We start from the raw sequence: 21830 nt of genomic DNA on the forward strand, positions 1-21830 counted from the left end.
AAACTTACAACCAGGATAACTATAGTTTATAAATTTCTTTATTTTTCTTTTTACAACTTCTTACCTCACACATTGTGAAAAATATTGCCTTTATGATAGTAACTTAATCTTAGTTTATAACATCTTGTGGTATATTTATTGTCGTTGTCATATAATCCTCGCGATGCAGTTCAGCCCATCGTAGTGCTACGGCTGGATTAACTGATTTTCGAAATACCATGCAGGTGATATGCGGTAATTTTTCAAAACAAATTCTATAAAAGCCCAAAGTGCCCAGCGTGTAACGCCAGTTTTTCATTAATTTTGCATTTTTGCCTACATGTTGGGAGTCCGGAGTTATAATTATAAGGATGCCTTCGGGGCGCAGCAGATCGTACGCCTTGCGACAGCAATGCATACGCTTTTCTGGTGAAGGTATGTACTCCAACAAAAGGCTAAAAATGACACAATCGTAATATTGACACGGTAAGCTTTTTACTTCCCCACATTCTATAAGAACTTCTTCGCCTTTATCTATGACAATTTTTAAGAAATCGCCTTTTATGACATCAGTGGTGGCTGGACATAGATCAATCGCAGTAACATTAAAATTTGGCTCTCCAGAAAATGGGTTAAAGCAACTTCCTACGTCTAAAACATTGATAGGTTTCGAAAATGTATTATTTACTTGACTTATATCCGCGGTCGGAATATCATTATAGGACTGGGCTAAACGTTGCTCGCGATCACGCTTCTCAAGGAATATTCGCTTGGTAAAAAAGTACGATTCGCAATAATCAACTATCCATTTGACACGGCTGCGTGCAAATAAGTTTGGATTTGTAGTATTTGTCTCCCAAATTGAAGCCAACCGATACATAGCCGATGAGTACTGCTGCAATGAAAGAGTATTTTGCAAATGCTCATCCCAAGCTTCCTTCATCCCTTTTATTTTGGATTGAGTTCTTAAATTTTCATGACAATCCTTGATGATTGTCGCAAGTTCCATGTGTTCTTTCTTTAAATCGTCGCAAAAATAGTTCGCCATCCTTATTTATTTACCACGCAAATTTTATCAACAGTACAGAAGAAAAGAAAAAGTAAACAAATCAATCAATCAGCTGTTCTCAAATTAAGGACGGTTGCCACTTCGACGGGTTTACCAAATCGGATATTTAAGTATGTATTTGGGAGCTAATTCTCGTTCTATGAAAATGTGAAGTGAAAATGAAAAATTCAATGTTAGGGAAAATTCAATTTATTCATTTTATCACTTCATTACAATATTTTAAGCGATTATAGTTCATTAAAGCTTTTTTTTAATATAAATATCTTATGAGCTACATAACCGATTAAAAAAATGTATGTAAAATAAAGGTGATTAGTTTATCTTTTAGTTTCATATTTTGGTATTGCTCTAGTTTTGCGTGTGGCAACCGTAAAATAAAATAGTTGTGCAGTGTTGCAAATCGACCTAAAATATTACAACAACAACATTAAATTAAAATTATACTTTAAAAAAATATCTACATATCCAAATAAAATTGATGTTGGCAGCTCGCTTCTCGATGTAAACAATTCCTCTTAATCATTAGTCTTACGAGGATCAGCAAATAATCGCGTTATCTGGGATGAGCTGTATATCATGTTTGGAAGATGCTACATCTGTAGTACATTTTATAGAGATATTTTCCGAGGAAGGCCTCCAGTTGAACATCTGCGATATAATATCACAACATCTCTGGTTAAGAGTAAGTAAACTCCAATAATCTGCAAAGATATAATATTGCCCATTTCAGCCGGAGAGGAAAACATGCGATGGTCAACGCATTTGTTGGACATGCTGGGAGGCTTTGCGCGACTTCCATGTATTTTATTTACGTGTGGCTGAGTTGCACAACCACTGGGATTGGAAATATTCACATGGGAAGGAAGCGGAGCCTTGTGCACAGGAAATCGAATTAAAACCCGAAATTGTTCATATGGCCGATGCTCTTGAAAATTTAGAAGAAAGATTTGTGGATTCAGGTACATATGTAAAAAACCTAATTATTTATTTATGCAAGAATGATAGATATGTACATATATCATATTGCCGAGGTCTTCCTTTCAGAAATAAAAGTAGAGGCACAGGATATAGATTCGCTGTTGCAAATTGAATTCATCGATGAACCTAGACCAAAAGAGAAAAATGTTAAATTGGGGAAACGACGGGGACGCCCACGCAAAATCGGAAATCCAGCCGTAACCAAAACCAACAAAATATATGTGGATCAAACACCGGTTGCAAATGATAATGATTCCGAAACTGAGTTACCTTTATCTGTTTTGTTGAAGGGTGTTGGCAAAACTGAAGCTATTGAAAATAAATCCTCTATTGTTATAACACCTGATAATGAGAAACTAAAATCTGAAAAGCATAATCTACCTCCTGGGGATCAACCTCCAAAAAAACGTCGGGGCCGACCGAGAAAAGTAGTTATTGAAGAGCCTATGAAACCGTGCGAATCCGTCGAAAATTCTGGCAAAGAACATACTAAAGGCAATGTTCAAAATAACGAAGCAAATGATCAAAATCAGGAATTCTCTATTAATAATGACGACCATGAAAATTACAATGTTGAATTTGAGCCTATTGATTTGGCTGGAACAGCAGATAGCGGTAGTTCAAGTAGTTATAACACAGATTCGGATGAAAGTTTTGAACCAAAACGGAAATATGCTATCATTCCGAAAAGAAAGGTTGTCAAGCCCAAAAAATACCGTAAGCGACCGAAGCCTCTTATACCTCCCAAACGTATGACCCGTGAAGAAATTGAAGCAAAAAATGCACAACAAGAAGAGTATGAAATAGTTATTAAAACATTTTTAAAACTACTTTCATGTCCAAAATGCGAGTTGCTGGTAAAAAATTTTGCCGAAATTCGTGCGCATTTTCGAGCTTCTCATAACGATGAACCGTCATTTTTGATGTGTTGTGGACGCAAATTTTTTACAAGAAAGACCCTGGCCGAGCACATTTATATACATGGGAATCCAGAATATTTCAAATGCAAAACTTGTGGACAAATTTTTAATAATAGTCGCAGTCTACAGGAACATGAAGATGCGCACGTTAATCCATTAAAGGCAAAGGAAACAAAAACATTCCCATGTGAAAAATGTGAAAAAGTCTACTCGTCAAATGTATCTCTTGAGAACCACATCTTCTCAAAGCATGTTCCAAAATCAGAATATAAAATCAATTGCACGCAATGTACTCGTATCAAAAAGTATGTTAAAAGTCTGTTAAAATATAATAAAATAACCTATATTTATAAACTTTCTTTTTAAGATTTCCGACTCACCGTGCACTAAAAGATCACATAAAAAAATCCCACGGTGCCACAGTCATATGCGACAAATGTGGTAAGCTGGTGCGTGTAAGTTATTTGAAGAAACACCACATGTTAGAACATTCTGATGAACCGCGACCAACTCCTGAACCGAAGCAGTGCCAAATATGCGGAGCATGGCTTCGTCATCAATATGGCCTTAACCAGCATATGAGGACAATACATGAAAACCAAGACTGCGAGCATCGTTGTAAGATTTGCAATAAGGTTTCGACAACCGCTCGGGCTCTTAAGCGTCACATTCATCACAATCATGAATGTGAGCGTAAATTCAAATGTACCATGTGTGAAAAAGCTTTTAAGCGACCTCAAGACCTTAGGGTAGAGTATACATACATGCATAAAATTATTCTAATTTTTATATAAATATTTCCACATTAATGATAGGAGCATACCTCTGTGCACACTGGCAAAGTGTTATACGTTTGTCCGAACTGTTCAATGACGTTCTTCTCAAGCGCCAATATGTATAAACATAGGCAACGACGGCATCGTCTCGAATGGGAAGCTGAACGTAAGAATCGTAATATGCGAACTTTTAATATCATGAAAGAGTCAAAGGAGCAAGCAGAAGGAAAACAAAAGGTGCCAACTTCTAATTTCAACAACATCATCTAGAGATAGTTACTATTAATGGTAAATTACGTATATATTAAAAAAAAAAAATCCATATGTACACGGGTATGTATGTATGAATGTCGGTTGGTATAAAAACTAAAAACTCGTCAAAACTTCGAAATATTTGTTTTTGTTATTGTAAAATAGACGGGGCGATGTATTTTGTTGCTGCAATAGCATAAAACAATATTTGAAATGTGCTGAGGAATAGTTGCTGAAATTCCAGCATTTATTTAAAAAATTGTATAACATTTAACGAATACTTTTTATTATAAAGGCACGTTCCTCAACTTAAATATTTTAAGTTTAGTGAATCAGAGCAAAAATCGCACAAACAGTCGAATTGTCAACTGTCTGATAAATCAATGCGAGTTCAGGGTACCAGATGAGCGCTGCGCGCGTTTATTCGGAAATCCACTATTTTGGCACATATTTGGAATTTTGGGGGGCAAAGTAGTTTAGGTGGCAACGTTCTTCATATAAACAATGCAATTTAATAGTAAATGTTCATTTACGCGAAGAATATAATTTTTCCAAACATCTATAAATACGAAGGATGTTTGACAAACTATCATGTATTTTGTGCTTGGAAAAAGCCAACAATTCCATCGATAAAATTAATATCGATTCTGATGATTCGGAAGCAGTAAATGCCCGTGGGATAATTGAGCAACACTTCAAGGATGAGGTAAAGTTGTCTGAGATTCGAATTACAACGTTTGAAATGAGCCTATTCCCTTTTGTAGCTCAGTATGATGTCATTTTTCTCCACGAAAGTTGTGTGCAGCCAATGCTGGGAATTGGTCCAGTCTTTTCATGAATTTTATATACGTGTGCAGAATGCTCATTCGGCAGCAATGAACACGCTGAAATCTTTGCAAGAGCTAGAGATATCTGTGACAGAAATAAAAGAAGAGCCAGATGTTATAGATGAGTTAGCATCACCTCCTAAACGTCGACGTGGCCGTCCTCGTCGTCAAAAGGACTTCGATAACCTAGACCGTGAGTCGGTTGCCTTAAGAGAATGCAGTGTTAGAATAGAGCAACTGACCGTCCCTTATAACACAATTAGCAACGACAACAAGCTCGATAAGAGTATTGAAAATGTGGATATTAAAAGTGAAGATGAGTATAAAGAAGAATGCTACCATCCAAATATATCTGAAGATGGATCACAAATTGAAATGCCTGATATACTCAGTAGGCATGAGGATGTCTTGGCGCCTTCTCCGCCACAAAAAAAGAAAGTTCGTACTAAACGAAAGCAAAAAAGAAAGCGAAGTGACCAAAAGCCAGAGACAAAGAAGAATAACAAACCGCGGCATAAAACGTCGGACTATGACGAATATATTGCCGATAATTTTAAATTAGTTTGCTTTCTTTGCCAGAAGACATTAACAGATTTTAGAGAACTCAAAATTCATTTTCGACAGCAACACCAAATGAATGGCTATGTAAAATGTTGCGGCAAGAAGTTACTGAAGCGAGGTGTACTCGTTGACCATATTCACTTCCACAATGACCCGGAATACTTCAAATGTCCGCACTGTGCAAAATTATTGTCAGACCGGAGAGGGCTCGAAACGCACCTTCAATTTTTCCATGGTTCGAGAGAACGTACTTTTAGTTGTGACGTTTGTTCTAAGGGATTCTTTCGCCGCGAAGTACTTGCTCGACATTATCTTCTACATGCTCCAGATGAACAAAAGACTGTTAAGTGTACGCAATGCGAAAAAACGTAAGTTTAAAAAAAAATTATTTTTATTTTTCCCTAAACTAACAAAGCAATTATACCAACTGCAGATTCTGCAATGAATACAATATGAAGCAGCACCTAAAGCTAGTCCATCTACATTTGTATTCGAAGATTTGTGACATATGTGGGAAGTCTTTCAACGGTGGCGACGCGTTTCGTCGTCATCAGCAAGAGCATTTGGGCTTACCGAGGCCCATGATTAAATGTGAATTGTGTAATGCTGAACTTACGACAAAATATGGCTTAGCGCGACATATGAAAGTAATGCACACTGAGGAGTACCAGACCCCACAAGTCTGTCCTATATGCTCCAAAGTGTCTCCAACTCTCAGAGCGCATCATACACATTTTAAATATATGCACGCCACCGAACGAAAACATGCTTGCAAACTTTGTGACAAAGCTTTTAAAAGACCTAATGACCTACGCGTAAGCATGCTCATTTAAAACAAACAAAACTATTTCGAACTGATATTTTAATTTTTAGGAACATATGACAACTCATACTGGAGAAGTTCTATATACTTGTACATTTTGCCCGCAAACATTTAATTCAAATGCGAATATGTACGCACATCGCAAGCGGAAGCATCCTAAAGAATGGGCAGAACAATGTGCCAAGAAAAAAACTATGGGCTTGGGAAAGCAGATACAAAAAGATCTTGAGACCATAATAGAATCCGTGGATGTAGTGGATACAGACGAGCAAAAATGAATGGAAAATATATACATAGTATAGCTCTACAAATTAAAAAAAAAGCAGTCCATACATATGTATGTATACAATAAATTTTTTTCTGATGGACATATTGTGGGTAACTTATGAGTATACGTTTGCACTATAATATTAATAATAGGTGATACGATTTACTAACATGTATGTAAGTATATGAGCAGTAATTTTCTTCAAATTTGTTCGTTAATTTTATGCAGAAATGTTAATTCTTAAATTAATAAAACTGGCTATCTTGCATTGATTTTGGATATAAATTTTCAGTTGTATATTTTGAGGGAATTTTCGCCTATGCCTTTACAAAAATTAAAACTTAATAACATAAAATCCCTGGCAACTCTGTAATAAATTTCACAGATGATTGGTCTGTTCGATAGTAGTTGTGTTTTCGTATTCTCTAGCAAAAATATCCAGTAACTTGCCAGTAACCAAATTTCGGAGAGTAAGCCAATATTTACTCCCAATGAGTGAAATATGCAAGAAAGTACGAAAACGCAAAACCAGCAAGAAGTTGCTAGTTTTATGAACAGCTGATTAATTTGTTATTTTCCGATGCAATTTTCTTAGAGAACTAGTGTTTTCCATCTTATTATATATATTAATAGGTTTATTTTGTCAATTGCAACTCTAAAAGCACCACAAACAATTATTTTCTTAATGTGATTTATAATAAGCATCATGTCATTTTTGCTCTGTCAATTTCCCCTCTTTTGCTAGTTTCTTGCCAGTTTTTGCGTACGAAAACGACATCCAGTAAAAAACCAGTAAAATTAGTACTGGATTTACTGGATAGTGCGTACGCGAGCAGGGCTAATAGTTGTGTTTGTTTTGTGAAATTCAACAATAGTTTTTACGAATTTTCATGTTTTGGCGTTTTCGTACGCAAAAACTTGCCAAGTAGGGGAAATTGGGAGAGCGAAAAATGACAGCTGAAGTTGCGAGCTTTTACTGGATAAATTTTTACTTGTAAGAAAAACAGCCGATCGCATGTTGTTGGATGAAATTTAAATTAATAAGGAAACTGTTTGTGGGTTTTTATTAGTTGTGTTTGTTTACAAATTATCCAGTAACTTGTCAGCAACTCTCCAGTAACTTTATTTCTAAGAATTCGCTCTCATAGAAAAAATTTACAAAAAAGTAACGCTATTCCAGTAATAATTTGCAACTTTCATGAACAGCTGATAAATTAGTTGTTTATTCGCAGCATATTCCTAATGCAACAATATATTTTATATTTTACTATAGGAGTGTACTCGTACGCCCAACTATCTAAAGTTTTAGAAAACTTTTACTGGTTTTGCGTTCTCATACCCAAAAAACTTGCAAAGTAGGGGAAATTGAGAGAGCGAAATGTGAAAGAGAGCTGCAAATTTCTGCTGGAAAAATTTGTTCCAGCTAAAACTTGCAAGTAAGAAAATCAGCTGATCACAAACACATGTTTGTAAATAAACAAAAAAAAATATGGCCTTTTTGAGTTATTTATTGCAAATTTTATTATTAATAAGTAAATATATAACTAAAAAGTGCGTAAATTTAATAAGCACAACGTTTGTTGAGTTTATTTTTCGTTAATTTGCTATTAATCTCCAGTTTGTTTACTTTAGTGCTTGCTGACTATGGTTGCCGTATGACATTTTTCGTTTGTACCATAAATTTCCTTTAAATATACCAAAATAGATTTAAATGAAGCATGCTGAAATGTTTTTTTGCTGAAGTTATCGGTTTTGGTAGGTTGATTGTTGAAATGAAAATTTTATAATTTTAAACCTACTCTATTATATTATTTTGGATCAAAGATGGGTGTTTGGAGGAGATACTCTTGTTTTTAATGCGTCACCATGTGATATCAGAAATAATTATGAGAAAAATAACTTATGCATTCCGATATAATTAATTCGTATTTTAAAAAGGTTTTTCTTATCCAAAACTATTCAATTGTATAAAATGCCAAATCGGGGGAAAATGCACCAAGCAGAAAATAAATTGCCAAATTAATCACCAGTGGCAACTGTGCAAGTGATCAGCTGTTTCGAAGGTTGCAAGTTTTTGCAAATTTTGCGTTCTCGTACTTCTGTTGATATTTCGTCTCTTTGAGAGCGAATGCTACTAAATTCTCAGAACTTTTTCTGCTGGAGAATTTTGTCCTCAATACGAGTACATACCTTATGTATTTTGTGTATTTCCACAATAAAAACCTACAAACAGTCTCCTTATTAGTTTAAATTTCATCGAGCAACATGCGATCAGCTGTTTTTCGTACTAGCAAACTCTTACAAGTAAAAATTTATCCAGTAAAAATTTGCAACTTCAACTGTAATTTTTCGCTCTCTCAATTTCCCCTACTTTGCGTACGAAAACGCCAAAACATGAAAATCCGTAAAAACTTTTACCGGATTTTACTGGAAATGAGTAAACAAACGCAACTAGTATTGCTCTCCTGCAATATGATGCTGAATAATTTTCAATGGAGATCTATTCGAACAGACCAGATTTAATATGTAAACAAAACAAATCAGAATACCAGTGCCAAGGCGAATTTATAATTATTAATTCGCCTTGACCAGTGCTTTTTACAAAGCTTGCAAAATGTTTTATGACCAATCCTGTGCATTGTGTTTACAAAAATCCGGTGCGTGTGATAATCAAGTAAATTTCGATTCTGATGATGAGCAATCGGTAAATGTGCGAGAGGTAATTGAAAAACACTTCAAGGAAGAGGTAAATTTTCTTTAACTTTTAGGTATATGCACTATTTTTAAGTTAACTTCTCTATTATTTATAGCTCAGTATGTTGCCCTTTTTATCCAACAAAGTAGTTTGCATTGAATGCTGGGAATCGCTTCATCCTTTTCATGAATTTTACGTACGTGTGCAGAAGGCGCATTTGGCGGCGAGCAGTAAGCTTAAGACTTTGCAAGAATTAGAGATTGTGGTTACTGAAAGTAAATCAGAGACAGATGCGCTTGAAAATCTGGAGAAACATCTGGGGAGTGAGCCACTTTCTTTGCGGGAATGTGCTGTTGACACTGAAAATTTGATTTCTCCATGTAGCGCTATAAGTGAAGACAGCCAACAACTCAGTGTAAATTTAGAAATGCAAAGCATAAGGAGCGAAACTATGCAAGATGGCACAATAGAATCAAACTATGTACCGCAGTTGTCTGAAGATGAAGAAAATAACTCAGGGAGAGAAGAGGATGACATCGGATGTCGAATTCCTCCAAAAAGAAAACGGCTGGCTAAAAGGACTAAAAAAATAAGACTGACAGAACAAGAAAATGACCTTAAGAAAAGGAATACGCAGCGAAATAAAACAGCAGAAAGTGATGAATTTATAGCGCAGAATTTTAAATTAAAATGCTGTATCTGTTGCAAATCTCTTACAGATTTCAGAGAATTAAAAAGTCACTTCCGCGAAGAGCACCAAACTAATGGGTATGTTAAGTGCTGTGGCAAGAAATTACTTAACCGCGGTGTACTAGTTGACCATATTCAAGTTCACATCAATCCAGAATACTTCAAATGTAAACACTGCGAGAAGGTACTATGCGATCGAAGCGGTCTCGAGGCACATGAGCAATTTTTCCATGGTTCTAAGGAACGCATTTATCAGTGCGACATTTGCCGTAAAAGCTTTTTCAGCCGTAAAATTTTAAATCGACATCATTTAATACATGCCCCAAAAGAACAAAAAAATATTAAATGTCCGCAATGTGATAAAAGGTAAGTGAAAATACACCCACTTCAAAGATGACACAAGTCAAAATCACCCGTTTTCAGAAAACGGGAAATTTATTTCGTATTACATATATACATGTTAATCACACGGGCAAGGGAGACTCTACCTTAATTTTTTCAATAATTTACACCAAAGTTTTGGTCCAGCTTTTGCTGAAAGGTATACATACTTATATGTAAATAAAAAGTCTAAAAACCTCCCTGCAAACCAAAGTACCCGGCAGTCGGGTCTACATAACCGGAACGACCTAGATTTATGTATGTATGCATGTACATATATGTACATATCTGACCAAGGACTGCCACTCCAGCATCACTCCCCAAAAACTCTTTGGGAAATTTGTATGCTGCTACGTTTGTGTCACTTTTGAAATGGATGTGCGATATGTCATTCCAATAAAATTTTGGCCAATTCACATTGTTTTTTTATGCAGATTCTGCAATCAATACATGATGAAACAACACCTTGCGCTTGTTCATCTAAATTTGTATTCTAAGATATGCGACATTTGCGGCAAGTCCTTAAATGGGAAACAAGCTTTTCGATGGCATCAGGNATCAATACATGATGAAACAACACCTTGCGCTTGTTCATCTAAATTTGTATGCTAAGATATGCGACATTTGCGGCAAGTCCTTAAATGGGAAACAAGCTTTTCGATGGCATCAGGAGGAACATGCTGGCGTATCAAGGTCCTTAATAAAGTGCACATTATGCAATACAGAGCTGAAAACAAAATATGGCTTAGCGCGGCACATGAAAACAATGCACACCGAAGAATACCAAACGCCTCAAGCCTGCCCAATTTGCTTTAAAGTGTCTCCAACCTTACGGGCCCACAAAAGCCACATTGAATATATGCATAGCGCAGAGAAAAAACATGTATGCAAACTTTGTGATAAAGCTTTCAAATTGCCAAAATGCTTGCGAGTAAATACATACTTCTAATATTTTTTAATATCTCCATATTAAGTATGTGTATATTTTTATTGTTTAGGAACACATGGCAACACACACTGGAGAAGTTTTGTATACCTGTACATTTTGTCCGCAAACGTTCAACTCTAAATCGAATATGTACTCTCATCGCAAACGCAAGCATCCAAAGGAATGGTCAGAAAAGTGTGCAAAGAAAACCCTCCTTGTAGAGTAAGACCACAAATAATAGTAATAGGGGACTACCAATGTCTTTGCAATAAGCTTTTCCGAACGTTGAAGACTATTTAAACGGCGCCTTGGTGTTGTAACACAAAGGGGAGGGACCTAGACCGAACGGCGATTGTATTTTTAGAAGCAGTTTTCGAATACACCCGGAGATTCGCCATTGCCTGCCGAGGGGCGACCGCTTCTAGAAAAAAAACTTTTACTATTATAATTGTTTTGTTTTTTTTTTTTTTGCAATGGCTTGAACCATGGCATTGCGGAATGGTAGCGCGCACTGCTAACCACTACACCACAGCTTGAGCCAAAAAACAACTTAACGCATAAAAACGCGATTGTGCTGACTTGGGCATACCATGCTTATATAAAGTAGATGATGCTACGGAAGGACCAAGTTCTGAATGGCCTCTGATTTTCGTACAAAGAACTGGCGAAAGTTCGCAAAGGAGAGAAGAAATAAGAAGATAAATTCAGCGATACATACATATACATAAGTATCTTTGTAATTTCAGAAAATCAAGAACCAATGCTAAATAAAATTTGTTTATAAACAAATTTCAAAATTTTTAATTTATTAAATTATTATTTATTAATGATGTTTACTATATTTTAATTTGCTTATTTGCTGGTTCACATTCCACGTATATATTTGAACATGTTCCTCCATAAAAAGTGCCTAGGTCAAGTAACTCGAAAATTTTGTACAGCAGGCACAAGCGGAGGAATCTTGAAACGTACCTGAACGCAGTTCTACGTACGACTATAACCTGCCATCTCAGGTCATCCGAGCATCACCTCAACGACGAAAGCTAGATGTTCATAGTAAAAGAAATAAAAAACATCTTCATATCTTATAACTCTCAGATTTGTTTTTTTTGAAGNAGAAATAAAAAACATCTTCATATCTTATAACTCTCAGATTTGTTTTTTTTTTATGTTATCAGTTCCTTAGATCTTTTGGGATTATGGCTTCCAAGAAGTTTTTTCGCCTGCCTTAGTCCGGGCGTGTTGTCCGAATGTGCTCTTCTTAGCCTTTGCTCTTCTGCTCTCAACTCTTCCTTGATGGTGTGAGGTCCCAATGCAAGGAAGGGTTCAGGGCCTTTAGGTCGAGTGGCTGCGGCCTCTCTTGCTAGTATGTGAGCCTCCTCGTTTCCCTGTATGCCTTTGTGGCCGGGACCCACATCAGTTCACAGTGAGTTGTTTTCCCCCAGGGTGTTTAATCCCAATGAACATAGTTTTATTGTTTGGTTAGCCAGATGGAGAGAACTAAATGGTGTGTTTGAGCTACGTAATATTTACCGCAATACTGCAGCTTCGTTGCTTTCGTGATGATATGTTGCTGATGCTCAAATACAAATCTTCCGATATGTTGCCAATGATGAGCAACGGATTGTCAAAATTTTGTTTTCCGAACGTTAGATGTAGGCAGAGTCGCCGAAATTTTCGCTTCGAACTTGATGTTCTTCCATAGAAAATAACATTGCCGCAATAATTGCAGCTCGAATACAGGCTGTGCTCGAGCAACATAACACATTACCGCAATATTGCAGCCTTTTTGCTGATGCTCAACTGAAAATCTTCTGAAATGCCGTATTTTTAGCGCCTCGAACGTAACCTAAATGCTCTTTCATTAAAAGCAAAACTGACCTAAGGTATCGCTCCATAGTTACCATATATATGTATGTATATATTAACAATCAAAAGGCCAGCGAACTCTTTTTATGTCGACTAAGTTTTATTGTTCCACTTTCATATTTTTAAAAACTCCATTCCTTGCACTGTTAAAATTATTTATGCGGGTACGCTTGATTTACTACGTGTATATATATATATATATGTATGCATGTGCATGAGATGTTTACGACAGTGCTTTTTTAATGCAGCGAATATCCATTCTCATTTGCATTTCATTATATGTATGTATCTTAAGCAGCCACTTATAATTCTTTCGCACTACTAATAAAGTTCTTATAATCGCTATATGTAGACCGGCGACTCAGCAGATAACATCTGGCTTAGTTGTCTTTCATTTCATGTTTTTTTTTGTTTTTTTTTTTTAGTTTTGGTTTTATTCAAATTACAAATTGTTTATCTTGTTTAAGCATACTTCAATTTGACAAAATTGGGTTTGTTTTATATTCATTGATTTTAAAACTAAAAATCTAACTGTAAAGATCGTCGTCGCCATTGTCACCTGGCGGATTCGCTGGTTCATTTGGCCCGGAACCTTGTGAAGTGCTGCCAGCGCCCGGGAATCTTTAAATATAAATAAGAAAAACAGTTATGTCGTCTTTGCATAGCAAACCAACTAAATTAAGTTCTTACCTAAAGTTCTGTCCGAAGCCACGCGATTGTTGCAAAGTCTGTGCAAACATTTCGTATTTCCGAATATCGTTGTCCGATACTGAGCGCCTAGCGAACTTCATCGCTTCCTCAAAGTGTGCACGTGTGATCTCTGGTACTGGATCATCTTCATCCATCTAAAGGTTCAAAAATCGTGAACTCACATTTAAAATAGCATATGATTTTCAACTCTTACTTCCATGGTTTGCTTTTCAGCACGCTCTTTTTCTCGTTTTACTTCGGCTTCAATCGCTTGCCGAATTGCCAATTTACAGGCACGCTGACAAATTTCAGTCAAATCAGCACCCGAAAAGCCTTGTGTCACCTTAGCAATGTAGGTTAGATTGACATCCTTAGCCAATGGTGATTTGCGTAAGTTAGCCTTAAGGATAGCTTCACGCGACTTATCGTCGGGAAGTGGAATATAAATAAGTTGATCTAAACGGCCAGGACGCAAGATAGCCGGATCGATAATGTCGGGACGATTGGTGGCACCAATGATGAAAACGTTCTTCTTAGCACCCATTCCGTCCATTTCGGTAAGAATTTGGTTAATTACACGGTCGGCAGCACCTCCAGCGTCGCCCACATTGCCGCCACGTGCCTTAGCAATAGAGTCCAGCTCGTCGAAGAACAACACACAAGGTGCTGCTGAACGTGCCTTATCAAAAATGTCTCGAACATTGGCTTCGGACTCACCAAACCACATAGTAAGCAGCTCTGGTCCTTTAACCGAAATGAAATTGGCCTGACACTCGTTAGCAATGGCCTTTGCAAGTAGAGTTTTACCTATGGAAACGGATAGCCAATAAGCGACTACACTGCATTCAAATGATACATTTGCAACTTACCACAACCAGGTGGTCCGTAGAATAGTACACCGCGACTTGGTTGCATGCCAAACTTCAAGAACTTATCTGGATGTTCGACTGGGTATTGCACCAGTTCTTGCAATTCCTTCTTGACACTCTCCAGACCACCGATATCCGTCCAGGTAGTGTTGGGTACTTCCACCACAGTTTCACGCAATGCCGACGGGCTCGATTTGGTCATAGCATAACGGAAGTTCTCCATTGTTACTGCCAAGGAGGCCAATACTTCGGCATCAATTTTATCGTCTTCCAAATCGATAAGGTCCATCTTTTCACGAATTTGTTGCAAAGCAGCTTCCGAACAAAGCGAAGCTAAATCAGCACCCACATGACCGTGAGTTTCCGCGGCAATTTGTTCTAAATCAACGTCTTCATGCAATTTCATATTTTTGGTGTGAATTCGCAAAACTTCCAAACGTCCAGTGGCATCAGGAATGCCAATATCTATTTCTCGATCGAAACGTCCAAAACGACGCAAGGCAGGATCAATAGAGTTTGGCCTGTTGGTGGCGGCCATAACAATCAGATGTGAGCTCTTCTTCATGCCATCCATAAGGGTTAGCAATTGAGACACAATACGACGTTCTACTTCACCATGTGTTTTGTCACGCTTAGGTGCGATAGCGTCAATTTCATCAATGAAAATAATAGCGGGCGAGTTCTTTTCAGCTTCTTCGAAAGCTTTACGCAAGTTTGACTCGGACTCACCGGCCAGTTTAGACATAATTTCAGGACCGTTAATGAGGAAGAAAAATGCACCAGTCTCATTGGCGACAGCGCGTGCTATTAAAGTTTTTCCTGTACCTGGTGGGCCGTACATCAGAATACCTCGTGGTGGTTTCACACCAATAGCCTTGAAAAGCGAAGGATGGCGAAGTGGCAGCTCAACCATTTCCTTAATTTGGGCTAACTGCTTGCGGCAACCGCCAATATCGTCATAACCGACAGCATTTAGCGATTCCTCTTCCTCCTTTAGAGTTATTAATTGAAGTATTAGATGATCTCATATAAGTACAAATACGTATTTATAAGATTTTAATAACTTACCTCACGTTTGATCGGATCGCCATCACAAAAGATCACCGTTTCAGGTGCCACAATACAATACGGCTCAGGGTCGGTTAGCACGACTTTAAATTCTATGGGACGCATAGCAGCGCGAACAATAAAGTTATCGCCCATGTGAATAGGCCGGTAGGCCTCCAAGAAATAGGGCTTCAAGTAGATCTCAAATAGGTTGCCCGTTACGCCCTCTGCGGTATCATCGATAGGCAAAATTCGAACACGCTTTCCGTATTTGACATCCGGACATGATTGAATGGATACCACATCGGACAAATGCACGCACAGGTTGTTGCGTACAACACGATTCATGCGAATTTTCTCATTAGGACAATTTTCATCCGATAAAACAATGCAAACGGTCTCTTTGCGACGCTTACCCTTAAGAATTACCGTATCGCCACGAAACAATTGCAATTCGTCCATTTTTTCCTGAACAAAGTACATATTGTATTATTTAGTGTAAATGCAGAATTTTTGGGACTTCTAAGAGATATATATATTATGAAATGATAAATTTGAGCATAAAACATATCTTTCATAACATCTATAAAAGAAAATGGCTGACATATGTATGTGCTTGTGTGTTTATATGTATGTAAACTGTGACTAAGAAGCTTAAGAAGGCAAGTGTGTAGTTAAATAATATACATACATAAATACAATAGTACGTTTTAATTTTGAAAACTAACTTGAGACAAAGACACCACCGAGTTATCATCATTCACAGCTTCCTCAACGATTAAACGGTTTGGGCGGTCCTTGCGTTTCAGGATTGCGGTAGCTAAATCGTCACTAAAAAAGAAGAATCACATAAGTATTCATATTTTGTTTGGAAATACAGACTAGCGTTTTATATATTAAGAATCTTTCACACCGCTTTTCATTGGGAGCATGTGCTCGGATAGGAAAATTTTTTCCTCTAGAAGGTAAGTCATTTCCTTTATCACCCTCTTTATTAGTTTCGGCCGAATTCGGTGGTGGTAAATAAAGGGAGCCCTGAGTCTTTTTCAAACTTTGCTCCTGATCATGGCGATATTTGTGTACGTAGTTTGATAAATCTTGGTCAGCGTCCATCAGATCGTCGCAACCATCATCTTCTGGATCGGGACCCCCCCAATTAAATGGTACATGGCGGCGTCCACTGTTACCCCCACTACCAGAGTGTTCATCGCTGCTGCCACTAGCCATTTCTCTTGTTTCCGATTATTTATGGTAGTTTTATTTCTATTTCTGACAAATTTTTTTTCTTTGGTTTAAAAAGTATCTAATAAAACTATTTAAGTATATGTCGCAATAAAATCGACGGCTTCAAATTTTAATTTGAAGGATATCTCAAAACATTTTGAAATCTTGAAAACAGGGTGGATTTTTTTTAAACATATTTACTATTGCTAAACGCACAGTGGATGGCCGAACTGTTTTTAATGGATAATTACTGGCAGAGCAAATGGCGTATGGAAGATAAACGAGTTGACGCCGCAACCATTGTGCTGCAGCGCATATCTTTGTTTAGAGGTTATTTTCCTAAAATCTTGGACAAATGCAATCGAGTAATTTATCAAGTCGCTGGTATGAAAATAGTGAAATTGTATTATCTTGTTGCTATTTTGTGCACGATTTCATTAAATTTAAATAAGTTTCATAGGCAATGACAACGCGAAATTGAAGCTGGCAGCGGAGTCTCAGTCGTAGCCTCTGCAGCGCCATCTCATTTTGACAAAACGCTTTGTCGGCTTTTCAGAACTGTCGAGATATAAAACTTTGCACTCACCCCTTGGAATCGGCCATAATTATTGCAACACTTTTTACTTATTTATCTAAATGTATGAGAAACTTTAAATATTCTTTATGGTAAAATCACTGAAACACGCAGGAAAACTTTTCACTTTGCAACGAAGGCGGTAGACAGCGAACGCAAACGATTCTTTTTCCTGTGTGGCGAAGATTCGTTGACGGCAGTCGACGTTCGTGTTGCCGCAGCGGCGAAGTACCGACTGAGGTAGAGTTGTAATTCAGGGTATCATTATTTTTTAGAGACTTTTGAAATCAAAAGAGCCTATATTTCTTATGTTGCTAAAGATTCGGTCACTTAAAGAACATATTTTAATTAAAGAGACACTTTGGGAGTACATTTTCTGTGTGTATTTAATATTTAATCGAAATATGTCTAAATTTGTTGCGTGTATTGAGCCATAGAATATTAAAAAGTTGATACGAACAAAATACACCACTGGGCCAAAGGTTCGCTGACTCACGAACAGTGCTGCCTATATAGAGGGACACGTCAGATAGAAAAAATGGCATTAGTTTGCAGTTTTCTTAACAAAAAAAAGTTTGCTCTTGTGAAATATATTATTGTGCGCTTCTGGCGGCATAAAGCTTTTGTATGTTGCCGATCAGAATTAGTTAATTGTTCATTAATTATTGTTAACAAAGTGTCATCTATTGTCTATTTTCCAAGGTTGCGGTCTCTGCTATAAACATGCAAGTGCTGCCAGGTTTTTTGTTTTTTGCTTGTTCGGATGCTGGCATTTTTTGGTGGGAATGGCACCCATTTATTTATTTCAAAATTATCAACACAATTTTCAACTCTATCGTACATTCCATTTGACGTTTCTCGATTTCAGAGCTTCTACATCTTTTATCGCGCATTCTTCCATTCTCTTGTTCGTTTTGGACTGCCATTCGTGTTTTGCAGTATTCGCCACAGTACATTCCACCTACATCAGCCTGATGGTCCCGTTCTTCTCCAAATGCTGCAAGCCTGTCTAAGTGGACTACCTTATATGTACCTTACCAGTTAAACCGTGGTTTAGACGTGAAGCCCTTATTGACCGATTCCCCATAGAAACCATAAATGAGTTGATCTAGAAAAACGGAAAAATACGGGTACGGGTCTGTGCTTTCCGAAAATGCTTCACTTTTTCCTGGGTGTCAAAAAAGTTAAACGGGACAGGGGCGTTAGTTGAGTGGGGTTCAGGGGGTATGCGAAGACGCGTCGGGAGTCGTGAGGTGACTCTCCGCATTCGGGGCACTCATTGCGCAAATCTGTATGTATCGTGCTCAATTAAGAATTTAGCCTGCTGCAGTGCCAGTGCGAAGTTGGGCTGTGGTGGTGTGAGTCTCTCGAGGCAGACGAAGCTCTGTGTCGTTCACGTCAGGTGGTTGCGTTCCCAAAACTCTATTCACAGGTTAGGAGTCGGTTGAAGTTGACTCTCTGTGAATGCCATTTATGACCTGTCGGTATGCTTTCGGGTCCATAGCTTGTGTTATGAACCTCTAGACTTAGTCCGTCAGTTCGTATAGATGCCTTCTGCCGTGCCTAGGCGAAAATTCTGCAACAAGGAAGTGTCAGTTCGGGCGCTCGTGTCTGTTGGGCAATGAACAAAGTGACGCGACAAGACATTTTTGGATAATAGCAACAGAAACAAAACCTTTATTTTTCAATATGGTAACACATAGTGAAACGGAACCCATGCTGATGCCTCGCTCGGGTCAGGTGGTACGTTTAGTCCGGGAGTAGCAAGGTCTCTATTGTCTTGGCTCCTGGGAAAGAGGGTTATCGGGAGACAAGACTCTCCTTTGTTGGCCGGTTATCCGGAAAGATGAGAGTGACCATGGACAGATTGAAGACCTTGGAAAGATATTCTACTTCTGCAAGACCTAATTTTTTTAGCATAAGCATGCATACTCCATCTTGTTCAATAGCTTTGGAGGCTTACTCCTTCCTTATGGCTCCTTGCCCTCGCCGCCGGTGAAAGTAATAGACGCATTGGGTATTGACAGTTTGTGCAGCCTTCTGGTCACTCGACGTTTGGTCTTGTTCACAGGAGAATGCAGCGTGAACTGCCGGCTAAGATAGCTCTCACCTCGCTCCGAGTCCGACGAAGCGCAGTCACCGAAAGAGATTTCCTCTCTGTCGTCGTGGTTCGTCGGCAACGCGTCCAATCTCGCGTGTTGCGTAGTCCTGAACTTACCCTAAAGTGGTACCAGCCAAGGCAGGAATTAAACTTCACTGATGTCATGTTACGGTATATTCTGAACCGAAACTCGCCGCAAATTGTTGGAGGAACTAGGAGCTGTTCGCAACAGGGAGTAGGCCGGGGCGGTGTGGTTGTCTCTGTTGTATGTATGTCTATGGCTGTGTTGTGTTTGGGCTTGGTCGAGTTAGTGTTGAGTTGAACAGGTGAACTCTGGAGTGCCGTGGAGGCGGTTCGATTTGCGCAGCGTGGGCACTAAGACCTGAACATCTTCTGAGATGTCTCCACCCGTTGCAGTTATTGCACCTGACTAAGGTGGAGTTGGGGTGTAATCGTCTCTGGCGTACGCAACAGGTGTATACTGCCTTAAATCTTTAAAGACTAAAAAACCTAGATCAAGCAGTTCAGAAAAGGTCTGACAATGCCATTTCTTCAGTAGATCACCATCTTTTGCGGCCAAAATATGTTTATTCAACGCTGGTCGATAGATGGAATTACTTTGCACTGGTATAACGAACTGAATGGTACCATAAAAGCTCAAACCCGGGCATACACGGAAGAGCTTGCGAGATAAGGCATATTATTGTATATCCAAAAGATGTATTCAGAGAGTTGCGAAGACTAAAGAACTCGCTCATCGCCGGTGATACTGTAAAACGGTCTATGTCTATAAGTACCCTTGCCACTTAGATGGTCTCTTACTTGTACCGGAATGCAGCTGCAAATCATTACAGCCTAATAAACGAAAGACAAAATTGCCAGAAGCGATGAGATACAGATAACAGATCAATTAAGCACCAGCGGTTATAAGTGACATAGAACGTTTTGCAGTATCACCGAGGTTACATTCATAGTAACACTGAGTGGAAGTAAACATATTTACGTATATATTTTTAGGCTGCATTGCGTTGAAAAAATGCTTCTCCCGCAGTGCGTAGTTTGCGACTAACTTCTGGAGTTAAGCATCCGTTATGCATACTTGGCATTGCTTGAGAGTTGTCACATAAGGAATCTATTATACCATGTTCTGACCGACGTCGAAAACATGTTTTCGTTGCTAAAACTGGTTTTCGACCTAAAACTTGTGTTTTCGTCCTTGTAAAATCTGTCAAACGAAAACCAGTTTTCGCTGAAAACTACTTGAAAACTCACGTTCCACTCATTCCAATCGGTGTCTTCACTAGTTTTTTTCGATTATTTATCGAAGCGGAAGTCATATTTTATCATCTTTAATACGCTATTTCGGATTTATCCCTCTATTCTAACAGAGTCACAAAACTTAGCTCATGACTGTTGTGATTTCTAGTGCGCCGAGAAATGTGTCACAAAATATTCGATTTTGAGTGCTAGAAAAATAAACAAAAATTTAAAAATTTTTATTGTAGCGGCATATTTTTTGCATCGGCAAGCTTTGAGGCGCAGCAGAAATCACAGCAGTGATGAGTTAAAGTTTGTGACTTTGTTAGAATACGGCTGTTATTGTTAATTAATTATCATTAACCCGATTTTTAAGTGTTTTATCTCGTTATACATATATCTCGTATTTTCAAGTACTATTTATTGCTCTAAAATCTTGGGCCTTTTTTATGCATGGGGCCCCATGTCTACTTAAATTTCCTTCTTCGAATAGTAAACTAAGTACTGGGAAAGAAGAAAACCTGATTTTGGCTGTTTTTAGAACCGGTGTGCGTAAAAAATTTTGTGACACCTAAATGCTCAAATTAGACTTTCTTACTAGAGGTTAATTACTAACTACTTTATTTTGTATTATGACCGACCCGGTCTAATATACATAGCACATAAATACGATACTTATGTTTCACTATTTATTTAAGGAAAGAGTTGAGAAAAATTGGCGAAAAAGGGTTAATAAGAGTAATATGAAATTATTTTGTTCAATTACATATTTGACTAATATTATTGCGTACAGTGTTGCCCTTTTGAGCTTTCCTTTTTCTAGCTTTAGTTGAGCTTTGATGGGTTTCGGGTCTAAAAAATCGTTTTAGAAGTTCGAAAATCGATTAGTTTGAAACATCTAACGATTTATTCGGTGAACTTTAGATTTTTATATCCTAGCACACTTATACACTTTGTTCGCGTTATGATTTTTTGAAGCAAGAAAGAGGCATTAATTGTATATTAAGGAAAAATCTATCAAGAAAAAATTTTAATACATATCTCAATGATAT

The 21830-nt window shown here is 37.8% G+C and overlaps 5 protein-coding genes across 5 annotated transcripts; 3 read left to right on the forward strand and 2 right to left on the reverse strand.

Moving 5' to 3' along the window:
- Nucleotides 1–20: 20 nt before the first annotated feature.
- Samtor (S-adenosylmethionine sensor upstream of TORC1) lies at nt 21–1194 on the reverse strand. The gene has a single exon (XM_017627875.1). The coding sequence runs from the start codon at nt 1025–1027 to the stop codon at nt 110–112; it is 918 nt and encodes a 305-aa protein (XP_017483364.1). The 5' UTR covers nt 1028–1194; the 3' UTR covers nt 21–109.
- Nucleotides 1195–1305: 111 nt separating this feature from the next.
- Nucleotides 1306–4150, forward strand: LOC108372226 (transcription factor grauzone). The gene is made up of 5 exons (XM_017627874.1): nt 1306–1730; nt 1779–2007; nt 2093–3251; nt 3314–3695; nt 3762–4150. The coding sequence occupies exons 1-5, from the start codon at nt 1611–1613 to the stop codon at nt 3990–3992; spliced, it is 2121 nt and encodes a 706-aa protein (XP_017483363.1). The 5' UTR covers nt 1306–1610; the 3' UTR covers nt 3993–4150.
- A 124-nt stretch (nt 4151–4274) lies between these two features.
- Nucleotides 4275–6878, forward strand: LOC108372223 (transcription factor grauzone-like). The gene is made up of 4 exons (XM_017627868.1): nt 4275–4680; nt 4739–5730; nt 5796–6177; nt 6236–6878. The coding sequence occupies exons 1-4, from the start codon at nt 4549–4551 to the stop codon at nt 6461–6463; spliced, it is 1734 nt and encodes a 577-aa protein (XP_017483357.1). The 5' UTR covers nt 4275–4548; the 3' UTR covers nt 6464–6878.
- A 2000-nt stretch (nt 6879–8878) lies between these two features.
- On the forward strand, nt 8879–12256 carry LOC108372229 (transcription factor grauzone-like). Its single transcript, XM_017627877.1, has 6 exons — nt 8879–9002; nt 9043–9199; nt 9264–10204; nt 10654–10669; nt 10785–11150; nt 11218–12256. The coding sequence occupies exons 2-6, from the start codon at nt 9068–9070 to the stop codon at nt 11371–11373; spliced, it is 1611 nt and encodes a 536-aa protein (XP_017483366.1). The 5' UTR covers nt 8879–9002; nt 9043–9067; the 3' UTR covers nt 11374–12256.
- An 838-nt stretch (nt 12257–13094) lies between these two features.
- Nucleotides 13095–17612, reverse strand: LOC108372228 (transitional endoplasmic reticulum ATPase TER94). The gene is made up of 7 exons (XM_017627876.1): nt 17433–17612; nt 16351–16453; nt 15644–16090; nt 14576–15566; nt 13921–14513; nt 13707–13861; nt 13095–13637 (listed from the first exon to the last, which is right to left on the reverse strand). The coding sequence occupies exons 1-7, from the start codon at nt 17447–17449 to the stop codon at nt 13544–13546; spliced, it is 2400 nt and encodes a 799-aa protein (XP_017483365.1). The 5' UTR covers nt 17450–17612; the 3' UTR covers nt 13095–13543.
- Between the last annotated feature and the right edge of the window lie 4218 nt (nt 17613–21830).

The sequence above is a fragment of the Rhagoletis zephyria genome, unplaced genomic scaffold (assembly GCF_001687245.7).
Source record: "Rhagoletis zephyria isolate East Lansing unplaced genomic scaffold, Rhagoletis_zephyria_1.1 Rzeph_scaffold_05556, whole genome shotgun sequence".
In the NCBI taxonomy this organism is placed as follows: Eukaryota; Metazoa; Arthropoda; class Insecta; order Diptera; family Tephritidae; genus Rhagoletis; species Rhagoletis zephyria.